This window comes from Oncorhynchus mykiss, chromosome 9 (genome assembly GCF_057628025.1).
Source record: "Oncorhynchus mykiss isolate SJ-2025 chromosome 9, ASM5762802v1, whole genome shotgun sequence".
NCBI classification, from domain to species: Eukaryota; Metazoa; Chordata; class Actinopteri; order Salmoniformes; family Salmonidae; genus Oncorhynchus; species Oncorhynchus mykiss.
Window position 1 is genome coordinate 63,235,572 of NC_143030.1, and position 15,393 is coordinate 63,250,964.

Sequence of the window (15,393 nt, forward strand, 5' to 3'; positions counted from 1 at the left end):
TGACATCTCATAAGCTATATAGACGTAAAAAGTATTAATGATGATATACAGTTGATTCATAAAGTATGCTACCATTTGATTTGCTCTCTTAAACACATACCTTGAAATTACTTTAATATCAACAGTCAATCTATAATAATTTTAAGTAGAGACCGCTCAATAGTTTTTCTCACCATAGCACATTGGTAGTAGTCAGTGGTAAATATCTAAAGCTAAGCAGGGGATTAGATCAAACCAAGGTTGAGAGACCAAAGGTGTAGCTGTAGATAGATCAATTCTCGTGTAGGAGGTGCTGCCCAGCCTACTGACATTGTTTCAAAGGTACAAATTCAACATATTTTATATAAGGTTTGTCTATGCAGAAAATTGGTTACCATGATCCTGGGGTTGAAATTTGATAGATTCATGTCACGATACGTTTACAAATTACATTGAAACAATGTTGGTGCCCAGTGGGAAGGGACATTTAGTTTAGTTTTCCTATGTAAATGTGTGTGGCTTTGCTGTACAGGCAACAGAAAGCATGGTGCACTCGCTCACTACATCAAACTTTGCTTCCCCAAAAAGCCATGAATCTTTATAACAAAAAAAACGGTACTGTAGCGAGGTAAAAAATTATACAATTTTCTCTAGAAAATTCTAAACTCAGCAAGACATAATGCATCTGTCGCAGTCATTTTCACACATTGATACCATTTCTAGCCCCCTTGATGATGATAAGTTACTGACTCAATAATTATTAGGCCATAGCTACGAAGCTACAGAGTTTTCGCTCACGCACGGCCGCTACGGAAACCTTTTGCTCAAAGCTAAGAATCCGGATCACGTTCTGCGCAAGTGTTATTTTACGCACACTACGTAACTACTGCTCACACTCCACCTCTCTTTACGTTTCTATCTTTACTCACGCTCTTCTGAACCATGATGATGTAGCCTATCTTTCTGAACAGCTGAAATAAATAAAAACCTGTGGCGATTTGAAGGAACATTCATTATTATGCTGCTCTGGTCCATGTGGCACAGTTATAGCATGTAAGAGGAGAGGAGTAGAGGCGCCTCCACTTCTAGAGGGCTCTACTTTTCGAGACTGGTGGTGTTATCCACATCTAATAACGTATTCATGGGACATTCCTTCAATGGTTTCATTCAGTAAAAAAACGTTTAATTGTTTAACTGTCACAAGTGTTATGATGGCTTGCGGAACCCTGTTGTAGTTAGGATAAACGTTGGGAGGAAATACCAAATGATGAACTGCATCTTTCTTTAAGTCATCTCTAAACAGGGATCTAGGGCAAGAGGTGAATGTGTACAGTAGCATTATTCACAAACTATAGATATAAGAATGAAATAATATCCAAAAGGCAATTGAATATAAATGCTATCAGGGCAATTTTAGTTAGATAGACATATACAGTATCTGTTCAATCAATGCCTGTTCTACATTCAACCTTTTTGGGTCTATGTTGCCATTCCTCACACATAAGACAAGTTACTTTATAGTTAGCTTTTTACCTTTTATTGAGCAGACAGTGTGGGTTAGTTTTTGTTTATTTTAAAACTTATTTTCAAATTGTACTTGAAAGCTAACAGCACCAGTAATAAAAAGATGGCACACAATGTGAACATTTGGCAGTACTCAATAGAATAAACAGGGTTGTATTTATTATGTATAACTAACTGTATGACACAATCAGGATTTCCACTTGAAGAAATGTAATTGTTGGGCAAAAGTAGATCTGGCATGTAGTGTCATCTGAGGTTCCATGGTGGGTAGGACTATACTCTATATAACAGGCACAAACTGAAGTATTCATCTCTGTACATTATCAATCTATCAACAGACTAAGACTTTTTATAAAACAGTGAGATATACTGTATAATAATAGGCATACAGTGGTGCCCCATCTCATCCCCAAATAAAACCAAATAAATAAATACAAACATGTCTTTCTTCGACGGTACTGATGGCAACACTTAAGCTACAGGATATGTTATGTAGAGTACTGTAGCTCGGCAGACAAGTTGATTAGATGGACTAATACAGTGGAGGATCCAATACAGTTATGAATTACCCTTGTAGTCATCAACACATTTCTACATACCTGACCTCAGTAACCTGCTTGATACACATCATAACAGAGAGCTGTTTCTGAGGACAGAAAGAACAAAGCTAAAATTGCCTGTTAGCTTACAATGATACAAATGTACGGTGGTTCACAATAATAAATAGTTACCAGTTAGCAATGAGCATCCTGTGTGCAAAAACAGTGTGGAACATAAGACAGAACTTCCCCATATCCATGTAATCTGAAACCACGCATTGTCCAATTACTGGCTGCTTCTGGCCATGTTGATAACGGTAGAAATGAATAATGAAGGTATAGAAAAACTGTGTTTGAAAAGTTTAAGGCTATGTCCATTCTTTCTGGTTACATATCTATCTTCAATTTCATTTACAGTATGAGCAGGCGAGGCTTGAAGTACATTGTATATTGTGATGACAATATCCCAGCTATTGTATATTGTGATGACAATATCCCAGCTATTGTATATTGTGATGACAATATCCCAGCTATTGTATATTGTGATGACAATATCCCAGCTATTGTATATTGTGATGACAATATCCCAGCTATTGTATATTGTGATGACAATATCCCAGCTATTGTATATTGAGAAGAAAATATTCACTGTCAAAGCAACTGTTTTTGGCTGTACAGTTAAAGCTATGGCTAATAGACAAATTACAATGACTTTACCTGTAAAATCACTACCACATTCAACTGTATTCAACATAACCTACAATTAAAAATGCACATATATTTGTTGTTGGATATTTGGTATTTGGAATGAAATAGGTTCAATTAATAGATTTTTTTCAGGCAGTGCTACTGTCACTATATTGTACAATCCATGTGACTATACCAACATGCCCCTCCCAAAGTCTCTGGCAGAGTTCAATGTCGCTATAGCTACCGTGTGATCCACGTGTCTACATACAGTAGGCGTCAACAAAACTGAACCAAAGGTACCATTTGTTCACTGAGACAAATACACCTATTTACACAAAACCAGGCAGAAGATGTGTGTACAGACAGAGGCGAGGGAGTGAGCAGAACGAAACGACACTGTGCAAAAGTTGGCCCCTCTGTGTTTGACTTCCTCTCCTGGTAAGACACCACCACCGCCACCGCCGGGGCTTCTGGGAAGGGGTGGTCTGGCCTCACTGACTAGCAGACTATCCAGGGTCCACCTCATCCTCATCGTCATCCTTGGTTACGGCGAAAGCCTGTGCTCGTCTCACCTCCCAGAAGGATTGTGTCTTATGGGAATGCTTTAGGGATAGGAGACACAAGACAAGACTCTTACTTAAAGTTGACATGACAAAATTAGATGTAAATGAGGCTACAGTATATAAGTGGATAAGCAGGGCAGGATGTGTGTGTTCTTTTGAGGAGTTCTAAAACACTAATGAGGAAATACATGTACAGTAGTTACAGTATATACTGTATAATGGAGTCCACCGCTTTCTAAATCATTCATCCATGATAGAACCCCATTCAGAGAGAGACAGGCAACCTACAGATGGACACCCAGGAAATAACCAGGCTAACAGTTCTGGACAGGAAGGGTACACAGACAGAGATGCATAGAGAGCAAGAAGGAGTTACACAACAACTACAACAGTTATCACATGACCACAGTAATGAGAATACAACAGCAGCCGCAGTAACAGAAGTACAACATCTGAAGTTACAATGCCAATGTTCACTTAATAGAATAAAATAAGAATTCATGCAAAGGCAGATAGCACACATCTATTTATAGTGAGCAAGGCATTTCAAACTGTACAATCTGAACTATTGTATTAGACAGAGGAACAGCTGTAGACCCCTAGCCCTTTGAGGCCTAGACCCAGTATGGATGATGTCTCACCGATGAGGACCGACTATCTTTTGGCCGGTCCAGTTTAATGCGGATCTCTGACCCTTTACCCCCATCAAGTTGACCAGGACCTGGATAATAAAACACATGACCTCAACAGTTATGATCCTGGACCAGGTTGTACTGGGAGAAATGTACAGTATATGGCCTTCTCTGACTCAATACGCCTATAAATCAGACATATCTACATCATCAAACTGCCAAATGTTGTATTTATTTTGGCATGACCTTTATTTAACCAACCCCCTTTTACAATAACAACCTGGCAAGCAACAGTAACTGACTTCGAGACTCATATGTACCTTATGCCCTCTTTTGTGTACGTCTACATTCTCCCCTTAGCTCCCTAGCCTCCTAGCCTCCTAGGCCCCCAGGCTCCCCTTCTCACCTGGCGAGCTGCCTCGGCTGGTGGTGCTTGTGCTGCTCATACTGTCCTCTAGCCATGTGCTGTAGGTTAATGAGTCCTGCTTGTGTGGCGTCCCCGATGATGACAGGCTCTCCTGGGGAACACACGCAAAAGGTTAGAAGCATGGGCAAAACACGCACACACACATACACACACAACGCGGGCATGCACCTACACACACAAGCACACACACACACTCACCATGCCAGTGTCATAGTCCTCCGTGGCCTCGGTCTCGTTCTCCTCCACCACACTGGCAAAGCTGCTGTCATTGGAGGAGGAGCGGGAAAGGTCGTGACCCTCAGGGATAGACTGAGCCCTGTTGTTACAAAGAGCAAAACTACATCCTGAGTCAGCCAGCCATCCACAATGTGACAGGACCATGCCTGCATTAATAGTCCACCAATAGAACCAGGCACTGTCACACATACACTGTCTGGAGTAGAAGACGTACATATTGTAGGATATTTGGGGGGGTACCTAAATCACATTGTCCTAGTGATGTTGAACTTGATAGTGCACTACTCATGTTGATATGATGCTTACATTTTAATGTGAATGATAATATTGGCCTATACAGTGCATTCGGAAAGTATTCAGACCCCATGACTTTTCCCCCCCAGAAATTCCACAGCGCTCTGGTGTAGGTTTTCATCGAGGATCTCATGGTCTGTACATTGCCACGTTCTTTAATCAACATTATCAACATACAGCTGGCTGGTTATACGCTGTATCGGCAGGATAGAACAGCGGCGTTTGGTAAGATAAGGGGCGGTGGACCATGTACTTTGTAAATAACAGCTGGTGCACGATATCTAAGGAAGTCTCGAGGTTTTGCTCACCTGAGGTAGAGTATCTCATGATAAGCTGTAGACAACATTATCTACCTAGAGAGTTTTCATCTGTATTTTTCGTAGCTGTCTATATACCACCACAGACTGAGGCTGGCACTAAAACCGCACTCAAGCCAAAATTAAAGCAGGAAGCACCAGTGACACGATCAATAAAAGTTGTCAGATGATGTTACGGTGCGTGAATGAGGACCCAAAAGCGAATTAACGTAAACAGAGCTTCTTTAATAACAAAACAAAACGTAGGCTCAGATGGACCGGCAGGTTCCGACAGGACAGGACAAGGTTGCAGCAAACATGACGATAGTCTGGTTCAGGCATGAACAACACAAACAAGAATCCGACAAAGACAGGAGCAGAAACAGAGAGAGATATAGGGACCTAATCAGAGGGAAAAAGGGAACAGGTGGGAAAAGGGGTGACGAGGTAGTTAGGAGGAGACAAGGCACAGCTGGGGAAAAGAGGGGGAGAAAAGGTAACCTAACAACGACCAGCAGAGGGAGACAGGGTGAAGGGAAAGGACAGAAACAAGACACAACATGACAGTACATGACAGTACCCCCCCACTCACCGAGCGCCTCCTGGCGCACTCGAGGAGGAAACCTGGCGGCAACGGAGGAAATCATCGATCAGCGCACGGTCCAGCACGTCCCGAGAGGGAACCCAACTCCTCTCCTCAGGACCGTACCCCTCCCAATCTACTAGGTACTGATGACCACGGCCCCGAGGACGCATGTCCAAAATCCTACGGACCCTGTAGATGGGTGCGCCCTCGACAAGGATGGGGGGGGGGGGGGGGGAGACGAGCGGGGGCGCGAAGAACGGGCTTGATACAGGAGACATGGAAGACCGGGTGGACGCGACGAAGGTATCGCGGAAGAAGAAGTCGAACTGCGACAGGATTAATGACCTGAGAAATACGGAACGGACCAATGAACCGCGGGGTCAACTTCCGAGAAGTGGTCTTAAGGGGAAGGTTCTGAGTGGAGAGCCAAACTCTCTGACCGCGACAATATCTAGGACTCTTAGTTCTACGCTTATTAGCAGCCCTCACAGTCTGCGCCCTATAACGGCAAAGTGCAGACCTGACCCTCTTCCAGGTGCGCTCGCAACGTTGGACAAAAGCCTGAGCGGAGGGGACGCTGGACTCGGCGAACTGAGATGAGAACAGCGGAGGCTGGTACCCGAGGCTACTCTGAAAAGGAGATAGCCCGGTCGCAGACGAAGGAAGCGAGTTGTGGGCGTATTCTGCCCAGGGGAGCTGTTCTGACCAAGACGCAGGGTTGCGAAAAGAAAGACTGCGTAAGATGCGACCAATAGTCTGATTGGCCCGTTCTGCTTGACCGTTAGACTGGGGGTGAAAGCCGGAAGAGAGACTGACGGAAGCCCCAATCAAACGGCAAAACTCCCTCCAAAATTGAGACGTGAATTGCGGACCTCTGTCCGAAACGACGTCTGACGGAAGGCCATGAATTCTGAAAACATTCTTGATGATGATTTGTGCCGTCTCTTTAGCAGAAGGAAGCTTAGCAAGGGGAATAAAATGAGCCGCCTTAGAGAACCTGTCGACAACCGTAAGAATAACAGTCTTCCCCGCTGACGAAGGCAGTCCGGTGACAAAATCTAAGGCGATGTGAGACCACGGTCGAGAGGGAATGGGAAGCGGCCTGAGACGGCCGGCAGGAGGGGAGTTACCGGACTTAGTCTGCGCGCAGACCGAACAAGCAGCCACGAAGCGACGCGTGTCATGCTCCCGGGTGGGCCACCAAAAGCGCTGGCGAATGGAAGCAAGCGTACCCCGAACGCCAGGGTGGCCGGCTAACTTGGCAGAGTGAGCCCACTGAAGAACGGCCAGACGAGTAGGAACGGGAACGAAAAGAAGGTTCCTGGGACAAGCGCGCGGCGACGGAGTTTGAGTGAGTGCTTGCTTTACCTGCCTCTCAATTCCCCAGACAGTCAACCCGACAACACGCCCCTCAGGGAGAATCCCCTCGGGGTCAGTGGAGGCTACTGAAGAATTGAAGAGACGAGATAAAGCATCAGGCTTGGTGTTCTTAGAGCCCGGACGATAAGAAATCACGAACTCGAAACGAGCGAAAAACAGCGCCCAGCGCGCCTGACGCGCATTAAGTCGTTTGGCAGAACGGATGTACTCAAGGTTCCTATGGTCAGTCCAAACGACAAAAGGAACGGTCGCCCCCTCCAACCACTGTCGCCATTCGCCTAGGGCTAAGCGGATGGCGAGCAGTTCGCGGTTTCCCACATCATAGTTACGTTCCGACGGCGACAGGCGATGAGAAAAATACGCGCAAGGGTGGACCTTGTCGTCAGAGAAGGAGCGCTGAGAAAGAATGGCTCCCACGCCCACCTCTGACGCGTCAACCTCGACAATGAACTGTCTAGAGACGTCAGGTGTAACAAGGATAGGTGCGGATGTAAAACGATTCTTGAGGAGATCAAAAGCTCCCTGGGCGGAAACGGACCACTTAAAGCACGTCTTGACAGAAGTAAGGGCTGTGAGAGGGGCTGCCACCTGACCGAAATTACGGATGAAACGATGATAGAAGTTCGCGAAGCCGAGAAAGCGCTGCAACTCGACGCGTGACTTAGGGACGGGCCAATCAATGACAGCTTGGACCTTAGCGGGATCCATCTTAATGCCTTCAGCGGAAATAACAGAACCGAGAAATGTGACGGAGGAGGCATGAAAAGAGCACTTCTCAGCCTTCACAAAAAGACAATTCTCTAAAAGGCGCTGGAGGACACGTCGAACGTGCTGAACATGAATCTGGAGTGACGGTGAAAAAATCAGGATATCGTCAAGGTAAACGAAAACAAAGATGTTCAGCATGTCTCTCAGGACATCATTGACTAATGCCTGAAAGACAGCTGGAGCGTTAGCGAGGCCGAAAGGAAGAACCCGGTATTCAAAGTGCCCTAACGGAGTGTTAAACGCTGTCTTCCACTCGTCCCCCTCCTTGATGCGCACGAGATGGTAAGCGTTACGAAGGTCCAACTTAGTGAAAAACCTGGCTCCCTGCAGGATCTCGAAGGCTGAAGACATAAGAGGAAGCGGATAACGATTCTTCACTGTTATGTCATTCAGCCCTCGATAATCTATGCAGGGGCGCAGGGACCCGTCCTTCTTCTTAACAAAAAAAACCCCCGCTCCGGCGGGAGAGGAGGAGGGGACTATGGTACCGGCGGCAAGAGCTACAGACAAATAATCTTCGAGAGCCTTACGTTCGGGAGCCGACAGAGAGTATAGTCTACCCCGGGGGGGAGTGGTTCCCGGAAGGAGATCAATACTACAATCATACGACCGGTGTGGAGGAAGAGAGGTGGCCCTGGACCGACTGAACACCGTGCGCAGATCGTGATATTCCTCCGGCACCCCTGTCAAATCACCAGGCTCCTCCTGTGAAGAAGAGACAGAGGAAACAGGAGGGATAGCAGACATTAAACATTTCACATGACAAGAGACGTTCCAGGAGAGGATAGAATTACTAGACCAATTAATGGAAGGATTATGACAAACTAGCCAGGGATGGCCCAAAACAACAGGTGTAAAAGGTGAACGAAAAATTAAAAAAGAAATGGTTTCGCTATGATTACCAGAAACAGTGAGGGTTAAAGGTAGCGTCTCACGCTGAATCCTGGGGAGAGGACTACCATCCAGGGCGAACAAGGCCGTGGACTCCCTTAACTGTCTGAGAGGAATGTCATGTTCCCGAGCCCAGGTCTCGTCCATAAAACAGCCCTCCGCCCCAGAGTCTATTAAGGCACTGCAGGAAGCTGACGAACCGGTCCAGCGTAGATGGACCGACAAGGTAGTGCAGGATCTTGAAGGAGAGACAGGAGTAGTAGCGCTCACCAGTAGCCCTCCGCTTACTGATGAGCTCTGGCTTTTACTGGACATGAAGTGACAAAATGACCAGCAGAACCGCAATAGAGACAGAGGCGGTTGGTGATTCTCCGTTCCCTCTCCTTAGTCGAGATGCGGATACCTCCCAGCTGCATAGGCTCAGCACCCGAGCCGGCAGAGGAAGATGGTAGTGATGCGGAGAGGGGGGCAACGGAGAACGCGAGCTCCTTTCCACGAGCTCGGTGACGAAGATCAACCCGTCGCTCAATGCGAATAGCGAGTTCAATCAAGGAATCCACGCTGGAAGGAACCTCCCGGGAGAGAATCTCATCCTTTACCTCTGCGCGGAGACCCTCCAGAAAACGAGCGAGCAAAGCCGGCTCGTTCCAGCCACTGGAGGCAGCAAGAGTGCGAAACTCAATAGAGTAGTCTGTTATGGATCGATTAACCTGACATAGGGAAGACAGGGCCCTGGAAGCCTCCTCCCCAAAAACAGATCGATCAAAAACCCGTATCATCTCCTCCTTAAAGTCCTGATACTGGTTAGTACACTCAGCCCTTGCCTCCCAGATTGCCGTGCCCCACTCACAAGCCCGTCCAGTAAGGAGAGATATGACGTAGGCGACACGAGCAGTGCTCCTGGAGTAAGTGTTGGGCTGGAGAGAAAACACAATATCACACTGGGTGAGGAACGAGCGGCATTCAGTGGGCTCCCCAGAGTAACACGGCGGGTTATTGATTCTGGGCTCCGGAGATTCGAAAGCCCTGGAAGTGGCCGGTGGATCGAGGCGGAGATGGTGAACCTGTTCTGTGAGGTTGGAGACTTGGGTGGCCAGGGTCTCAACGGCATGCCGAGCAGCAGACAATTCCTGCTTGTGTCTGCCTAGCATCGCTCCCTGGATCTCGACGGCTGAGTGGAGAGGATCCGAAGTCGCTGGGTCCATTCTTGGTCGGATTCTTCTGTTACGGTGCGTGAATGAGGACCCAAAAGCGAATTAACGTAAACAGAGCTTCTTTAATAACAAAACAAAACGTAGGCTCAGATGGACCGGCAGGTTCCGACAGGACAGGACAAGGTTGCAGCAAACATGACGATAGTCTGGTTCAGGCATGAACAACACAAACAAGAATCCGACAAAGACAGGAGCAGAAACAGAGAGAGATATAGGGACCTAATCAGAGGGAAAAAGGGAACAGGTGGGAAAAGGGGTGACGAGGTAGTTAGGAGGAGACAAGGCACAGCTGGGGAAAAGAGGGGGAGAAAAGGTAACCTAACAACGACCAGCAGAGGGAGACAGGGTGAAGGGAAAGGACAGAAACAAGACACAACATGACAGTACATGACAGATGAAGCAGATGCTAAGATACAGGAGTGTTTTGCTAGCACAGACTGGAATATGTTCCGGGATTCCTCTGATGGCATTGAGGAGTACACCACATCAGTCACTGGCTTCATCAATAAGTGCATCGATGACGTCATCCCCACAGTGACCCTATGTACATACCCCAACCAGAAGCCATGGATTACAGACAACATCCACACTGAGCTAAAGGCTAAAGCTGCTGAATTCAAGGAATGGGACTCTAACCAAGAAGCTTATAAAAAATCCCCATATGCCCTCTGACTAACCATCAAACAGGCAAAGCAACAATACAGGACTAAGATCAAATCGTACTACACTGGCTCTGATGCTCATTGGATGTGGCAGTGCTTGCAAACCATTACAGACTACAAAGGGAAGCACAGCTGAGAGCTGCCCAGTGACACGAGCCTACTCATGGTCTGAGAGTCCTAGGTGCATTTTGGCAAACTCCAAGCGGGCTGTCATGTGCCTTTTACTGAGGAGTGGCTTCCGTCTGGCCACTCTACCATAAAGGCCTGATTGGTGGAGTGCTGTAGAGATGATTGTCATTCTGGAAGGTTCTCCCATCTCCCCAGAGCAACTCTGGAGCTCTGTCAGAGTGACCATGGGGTTCTTGGTCACCTCCCTGACCAAGGCCTTTCTCCCCCGATTGCTCAGTTTGGCCGGGCGGCCAGCTCTAGGAAGAGTCTTGGTGGTTCTAAACTTTTTCAATTTAAGAATGATGGAGGCAACTGTGTTCCTGCAGACCTTCAACGCTGCAGACATTTTTGGTATACTTCCCCAGACTTGTGTCTCGACACAATCCTGTCTCGGAGCTCTACAGACAATTGCTTGGTTTTCGCTCTGACATGCACTGTCAACTGTGGGACCTTATATAGACAGGTGTGTGCCTTTTCAAATCTTGTCCAATACATTTAATTTACCACAGGTGAACTCCAATGAAGTTGTAGAAACATCTCAAGGATGATCAGTGGAAACAGGATACACCTGAGCTCAATTTTGAGTCTCAAAGCAAAGGGTCTGAATACTTATTTAAATAAGGTATGTCTGTTTTTTATTTTGAATACATTTTTCAAAAATGTCTAAAAACCTGTTTTCGCTTTGTCATTGTGTGGTATTGTGTGTAGATTGATGAGGATTTTATTTGATCCATTTTAGAATAAGTCTGTAACGTAACAAAATGTGGGTCTGAATACTTTCCGAATGCATTGTATAGCTGTGTTAAAATGTAATCTACTCACATGTTCTTTGTAATGAGCACTTCTGGTGAGCTTTGATTGGAGGAGTTCTCAGACTTTGGGTCCTGAGAGGCATGGTCACTGTCAGGAGTCTTCTGTGTGCCAGGTAAACACTCCCTACCGCTGTGGCTGCTGCTGAGTGGGGAGTGGACAGGGCGATAGATGGATACAGGGACAGGGCGATAGATGGATACAGGGACAGGGCGATAGGTGGATACAGGGACAGGGCGATAGATGGATACAGGGACAGGGCGATAGATGGATACAGGGACAGGGCGATAGATGGATACAGGGACAGGGCGATAGATGGATACAGGGCCAGGGCGATAGGTGGATACAGGGACAGGGCGATAGGTGGATACAGGGACAGGGCGATAGGTGGATACAGGGACAGGGCGATAGATGGATACAGGGACAGGGCGATAGATGGATACAGGGACAGGGCGATAGATGGATACAGGGCCAGGGCGATAGGTGGATACAGGGACAGGGCGATAGGTGGATACAGGGACAGGGCGATAGGTGGATACAGGGACAGGGCGATAGATGGATACAGGGACAGGGCGATAGATGGATACAGGGACAGGGCGATAGATGGATACAGGGACAGGGCGATAGATGGATACAGGGACAGGGCGATAGATGGATACAGGGACAGGGCGATAGATGGATACAGGGACAGGGACAGGGACAGGGTGATAGATACAGGCACAGGATCAGGACATCAGACAGAAACACAGGATATTATACCTAACATATAATGGGTATCATAACCATTAACCCCCTTGGAGTTTTTCACATTTTGTTGCGTGACAAAGTGTGATTTAAATAGATTTAATTTAGATCTACACCAGATACTCCATAATGTCAAAGTGAAAAGAAATTATACATATTTTAACAAATTAATAAAAATATAATAACTAAAATGTAGATCAGGAGTAAAAATCTGTCTCAACATAAGTTACATGGACTGAAATGTGTGAAATAATTGGGCTAAACATGATTTTTTATTGACTACCCCTTCCTCTGTTCCCCATACATACAACATCTGTAAGGTCCCTCAGTCAAGTATTACATTTCAAGCACAGACTCAACTACAAAGACCATGGAGCTTTTCAAAAGCCTCAAAGAAGGGCAGTGATTGGTAGATAGATAACAATAACAAATCAGACATTGAATATCTCTTTTAGCATGGTCAAGTTAATAATTCTGCTGTGGAAGTATTAAACCACCCAGACACAACAAAGATACAATTGTCCTTCTGAACTGAGCTGCAGGACAGGAAGAAAACTGCTCAGGGATGTCACCATGAGGCCATTGGTGATTTTAAAACAGTTCAATGGCTGTGATAGGAGAAAACAGGATGGATTAACAACATTGTAGTCAAAATAATAATACATATACAGAATAAAAAGGCACAAAAGTAATCCTGCAAAAAAACACAACAAAGGAATACTTTTTTGGCCTAAATGTTTGGGGCAAATCCAAGACAACACATCTCTGAGAAACTGCCTCCTTATTTTCAAGCATGGTGGTGGCTGCATCATGGTATGGGTATGCTTGACATCAGCAACGACTGCAGAGTTTTTCAGAATAAAAATAAACTGGATGGAGCTAAGCACAGACAAAATCCTAGAGCAAAACGTCCTTCAGTCTGATTTACACCACTGGGTAGAGGAATTTACTTTTAATCAATGGCCTACAACACAAGGCTAAATCTACACTGGAGTTGCTTAGCAAGAAGACAGTGAATGTTCCTGTGGCCAAGTTATAGTTGACTTAAATCTGCTTGAAAATCTATGGCAAGACATGAAAATTGCTGTCTATCCATGATCCCCAACACCTGACAGAGCTTGAAGAATATGTGAAAAAAGAATGGCCAAATATTGCACAATCCAGGTGTGCAAAGCTCTTAGAGACTTACCCAAGAAAGTGTTTCTAACATGGACTGACTCAGGGAGGTAAATACTTATCTAATCAACGTATATTAGTGTTTTATTTTTCATAAATTAAAACATTATGTAAAAACGTTATGATAGCATTTTTCTTCCACTTTGACATTATAGAGCATTCCAAAAACATCACAATTAAATTAATTTAAATCCCACATCTTAACGCAACAAAATGTGAATACTTATGATACCCACTGTATCAACATCATATACAAACATCTATCAACATGTTATGTGACTAGGTCACACTTACATTTTCTGGTGGACTTCCTGGATATTCTCAATACCGATGGCACTGCTGCGTCTGGAGCTAAAGGGACCAGACTTTTTCCTGGTTGGACTCTTCCCAGGGATGATCAGAGACTGACAGGACAAGAAGAAAACAACCAGTGAGCATCCATGACACCATATCTTTCACAATAACAGCATATCAATAGCCAAGAACATGGTCTCTGTCTTTAATGTGGTGGTTATTGCATCGTTATGCTCTGTTCATTTGTTTCTAGTACGTTAGGTGTGATTACACAGTATGTCATCCCTTGTGTTTTACAAATATCATGACTTTCCAGGTATTGTATCATTATTCACTGTAAATCGTGAGACAATTTAACCGTCTCTGCGGAAAGTACAAGATGTTCTATCTTGCATTAGAATGAATCATTTTTATCAGGCTACGTACAGAGTAACCATTCTTATGCCTTGGAGTTGTGGCTAACAGAGATAAGAAAACATTCGAATATGCACTTAGAGTCTTAGCAACAAGCCCCAGTTCCACTCAGATTGGCTAGCGAGAGCAGAGCATGAGATGAAAGATGAGTTGTAGTGCTCCAGGGCTTACCACTAAAATGTGCTTTCTGACTGAACACTTTGTTCACTCAATCTCCCTTTGTAAGCTCTCAAAATAAGGACTTGAAAAATAGCTTGTGTCTAATGTGGGCTTCAAAGAGCTTGAAAAGAATCTATGTTCTCTAAACCATTAATATTCATAGTTTTAAACAAATGGACAATTAGCTAAACAAGATTTACATGTTGATAGATATGCTTGTGGAGACTACAGAGGGTGAAAACACAATACAATATAATAACAAAACAAGGAAATATGCTAAAAGAAGACCAGTTAAGTGACGGCTATGGGCATTAAACGGACCACTTGTCTCTATGCACTTATACAAAACGTTATTTGTGCTAGTGTTGTACCTACAGTATATCTGATGTCATATGGATCAAAGGCTAGTGTACAGTGTGTTATGTAGTTCAACCAGTTGAGCGAGGCAAGTCATTTCACAAGCCTCAGTCACACCATAGCTTTAAAATAGGTGTATAATACTCTATAGATGCAATCTCCTGCTAAGACATTCACATATTTCATAATACGAGTCGTCCTTTTGCATTTCTGGAGGGGTTGCCCTGGAATCCTAAAATTGTGGTTCACTGACCAACCACAGGAAAAGTGTTTGTCAGGATGCAGTGTAGTCATGCTGAGAAATAAGACACAGAGAAGAAGAGTAGGAAGGAGGGAGTAGTTAGAATTAGATATGAACCTCTTCTACTGTTCCTATCCCTATGGCACTGCCTCGACGTCCATGTTTACTGGGACTTTTCCCTGGGACAAGCAATGACTGAGTCATACAGAGAGAGAGAGAGAGAGAGAGAGAGAGAGAGAGAGAGAGCGAGAGAGAGAGAAACACCATGAGATTAATTACATGCAGAAAGTTACTGTTTGTTAATAAAACAAAATACATTAAAGCATGTGTTATATCTGAACTTTACAA

The 15,393-nt window shown here is 45.1% G+C and overlaps 1 protein-coding gene across 38 annotated transcripts in view; it reads right to left on the bottom strand.

The window, feature by feature from the left end:
• Positions 1-1,500: 1,500 nt before the first annotated feature.
• The window catches only part of LOC110532468 (rap1 GTPase-activating protein 1), a 90,149-nt gene continuing 76,256 nt past the window's right edge, over positions 1,501-15,393 (bottom strand). For 6 of the 38 annotated variants that reach the window (XM_021616401.3, XM_090184930.1, XM_090184949.1 and 3 more), the window contains 7 exons: positions 15,163-15,240; positions 13,875-13,984; positions 11,673-11,801; positions 4,553-4,691; positions 4,334-4,445; positions 3,937-4,016; positions 1,501-3,334 (listed from right to left, as the gene is read on the bottom strand). In XM_021616401.3, coding sequence (XP_021472076.3) covers positions 3,239-3,334; positions 3,937-4,016; positions 4,334-4,445; positions 4,553-4,691; positions 11,673-11,801; positions 13,875-13,984; positions 15,163-15,240 — 744 coding nt within the window. In that variant the 3' untranslated portion in view covers positions 1,501-3,238. Of the gene's footprint in view, positions 3,335-3,936; positions 4,017-4,333; positions 4,446-4,552; positions 4,692-11,672; positions 11,805-13,874; positions 13,985-15,162; positions 15,241-15,393 lie in introns of all 38 variants that reach the window. The other 32 variants (XM_021616400.3, XM_021616404.3, XM_036988486.2 and 29 more) reach the window with 7 other exon arrangements.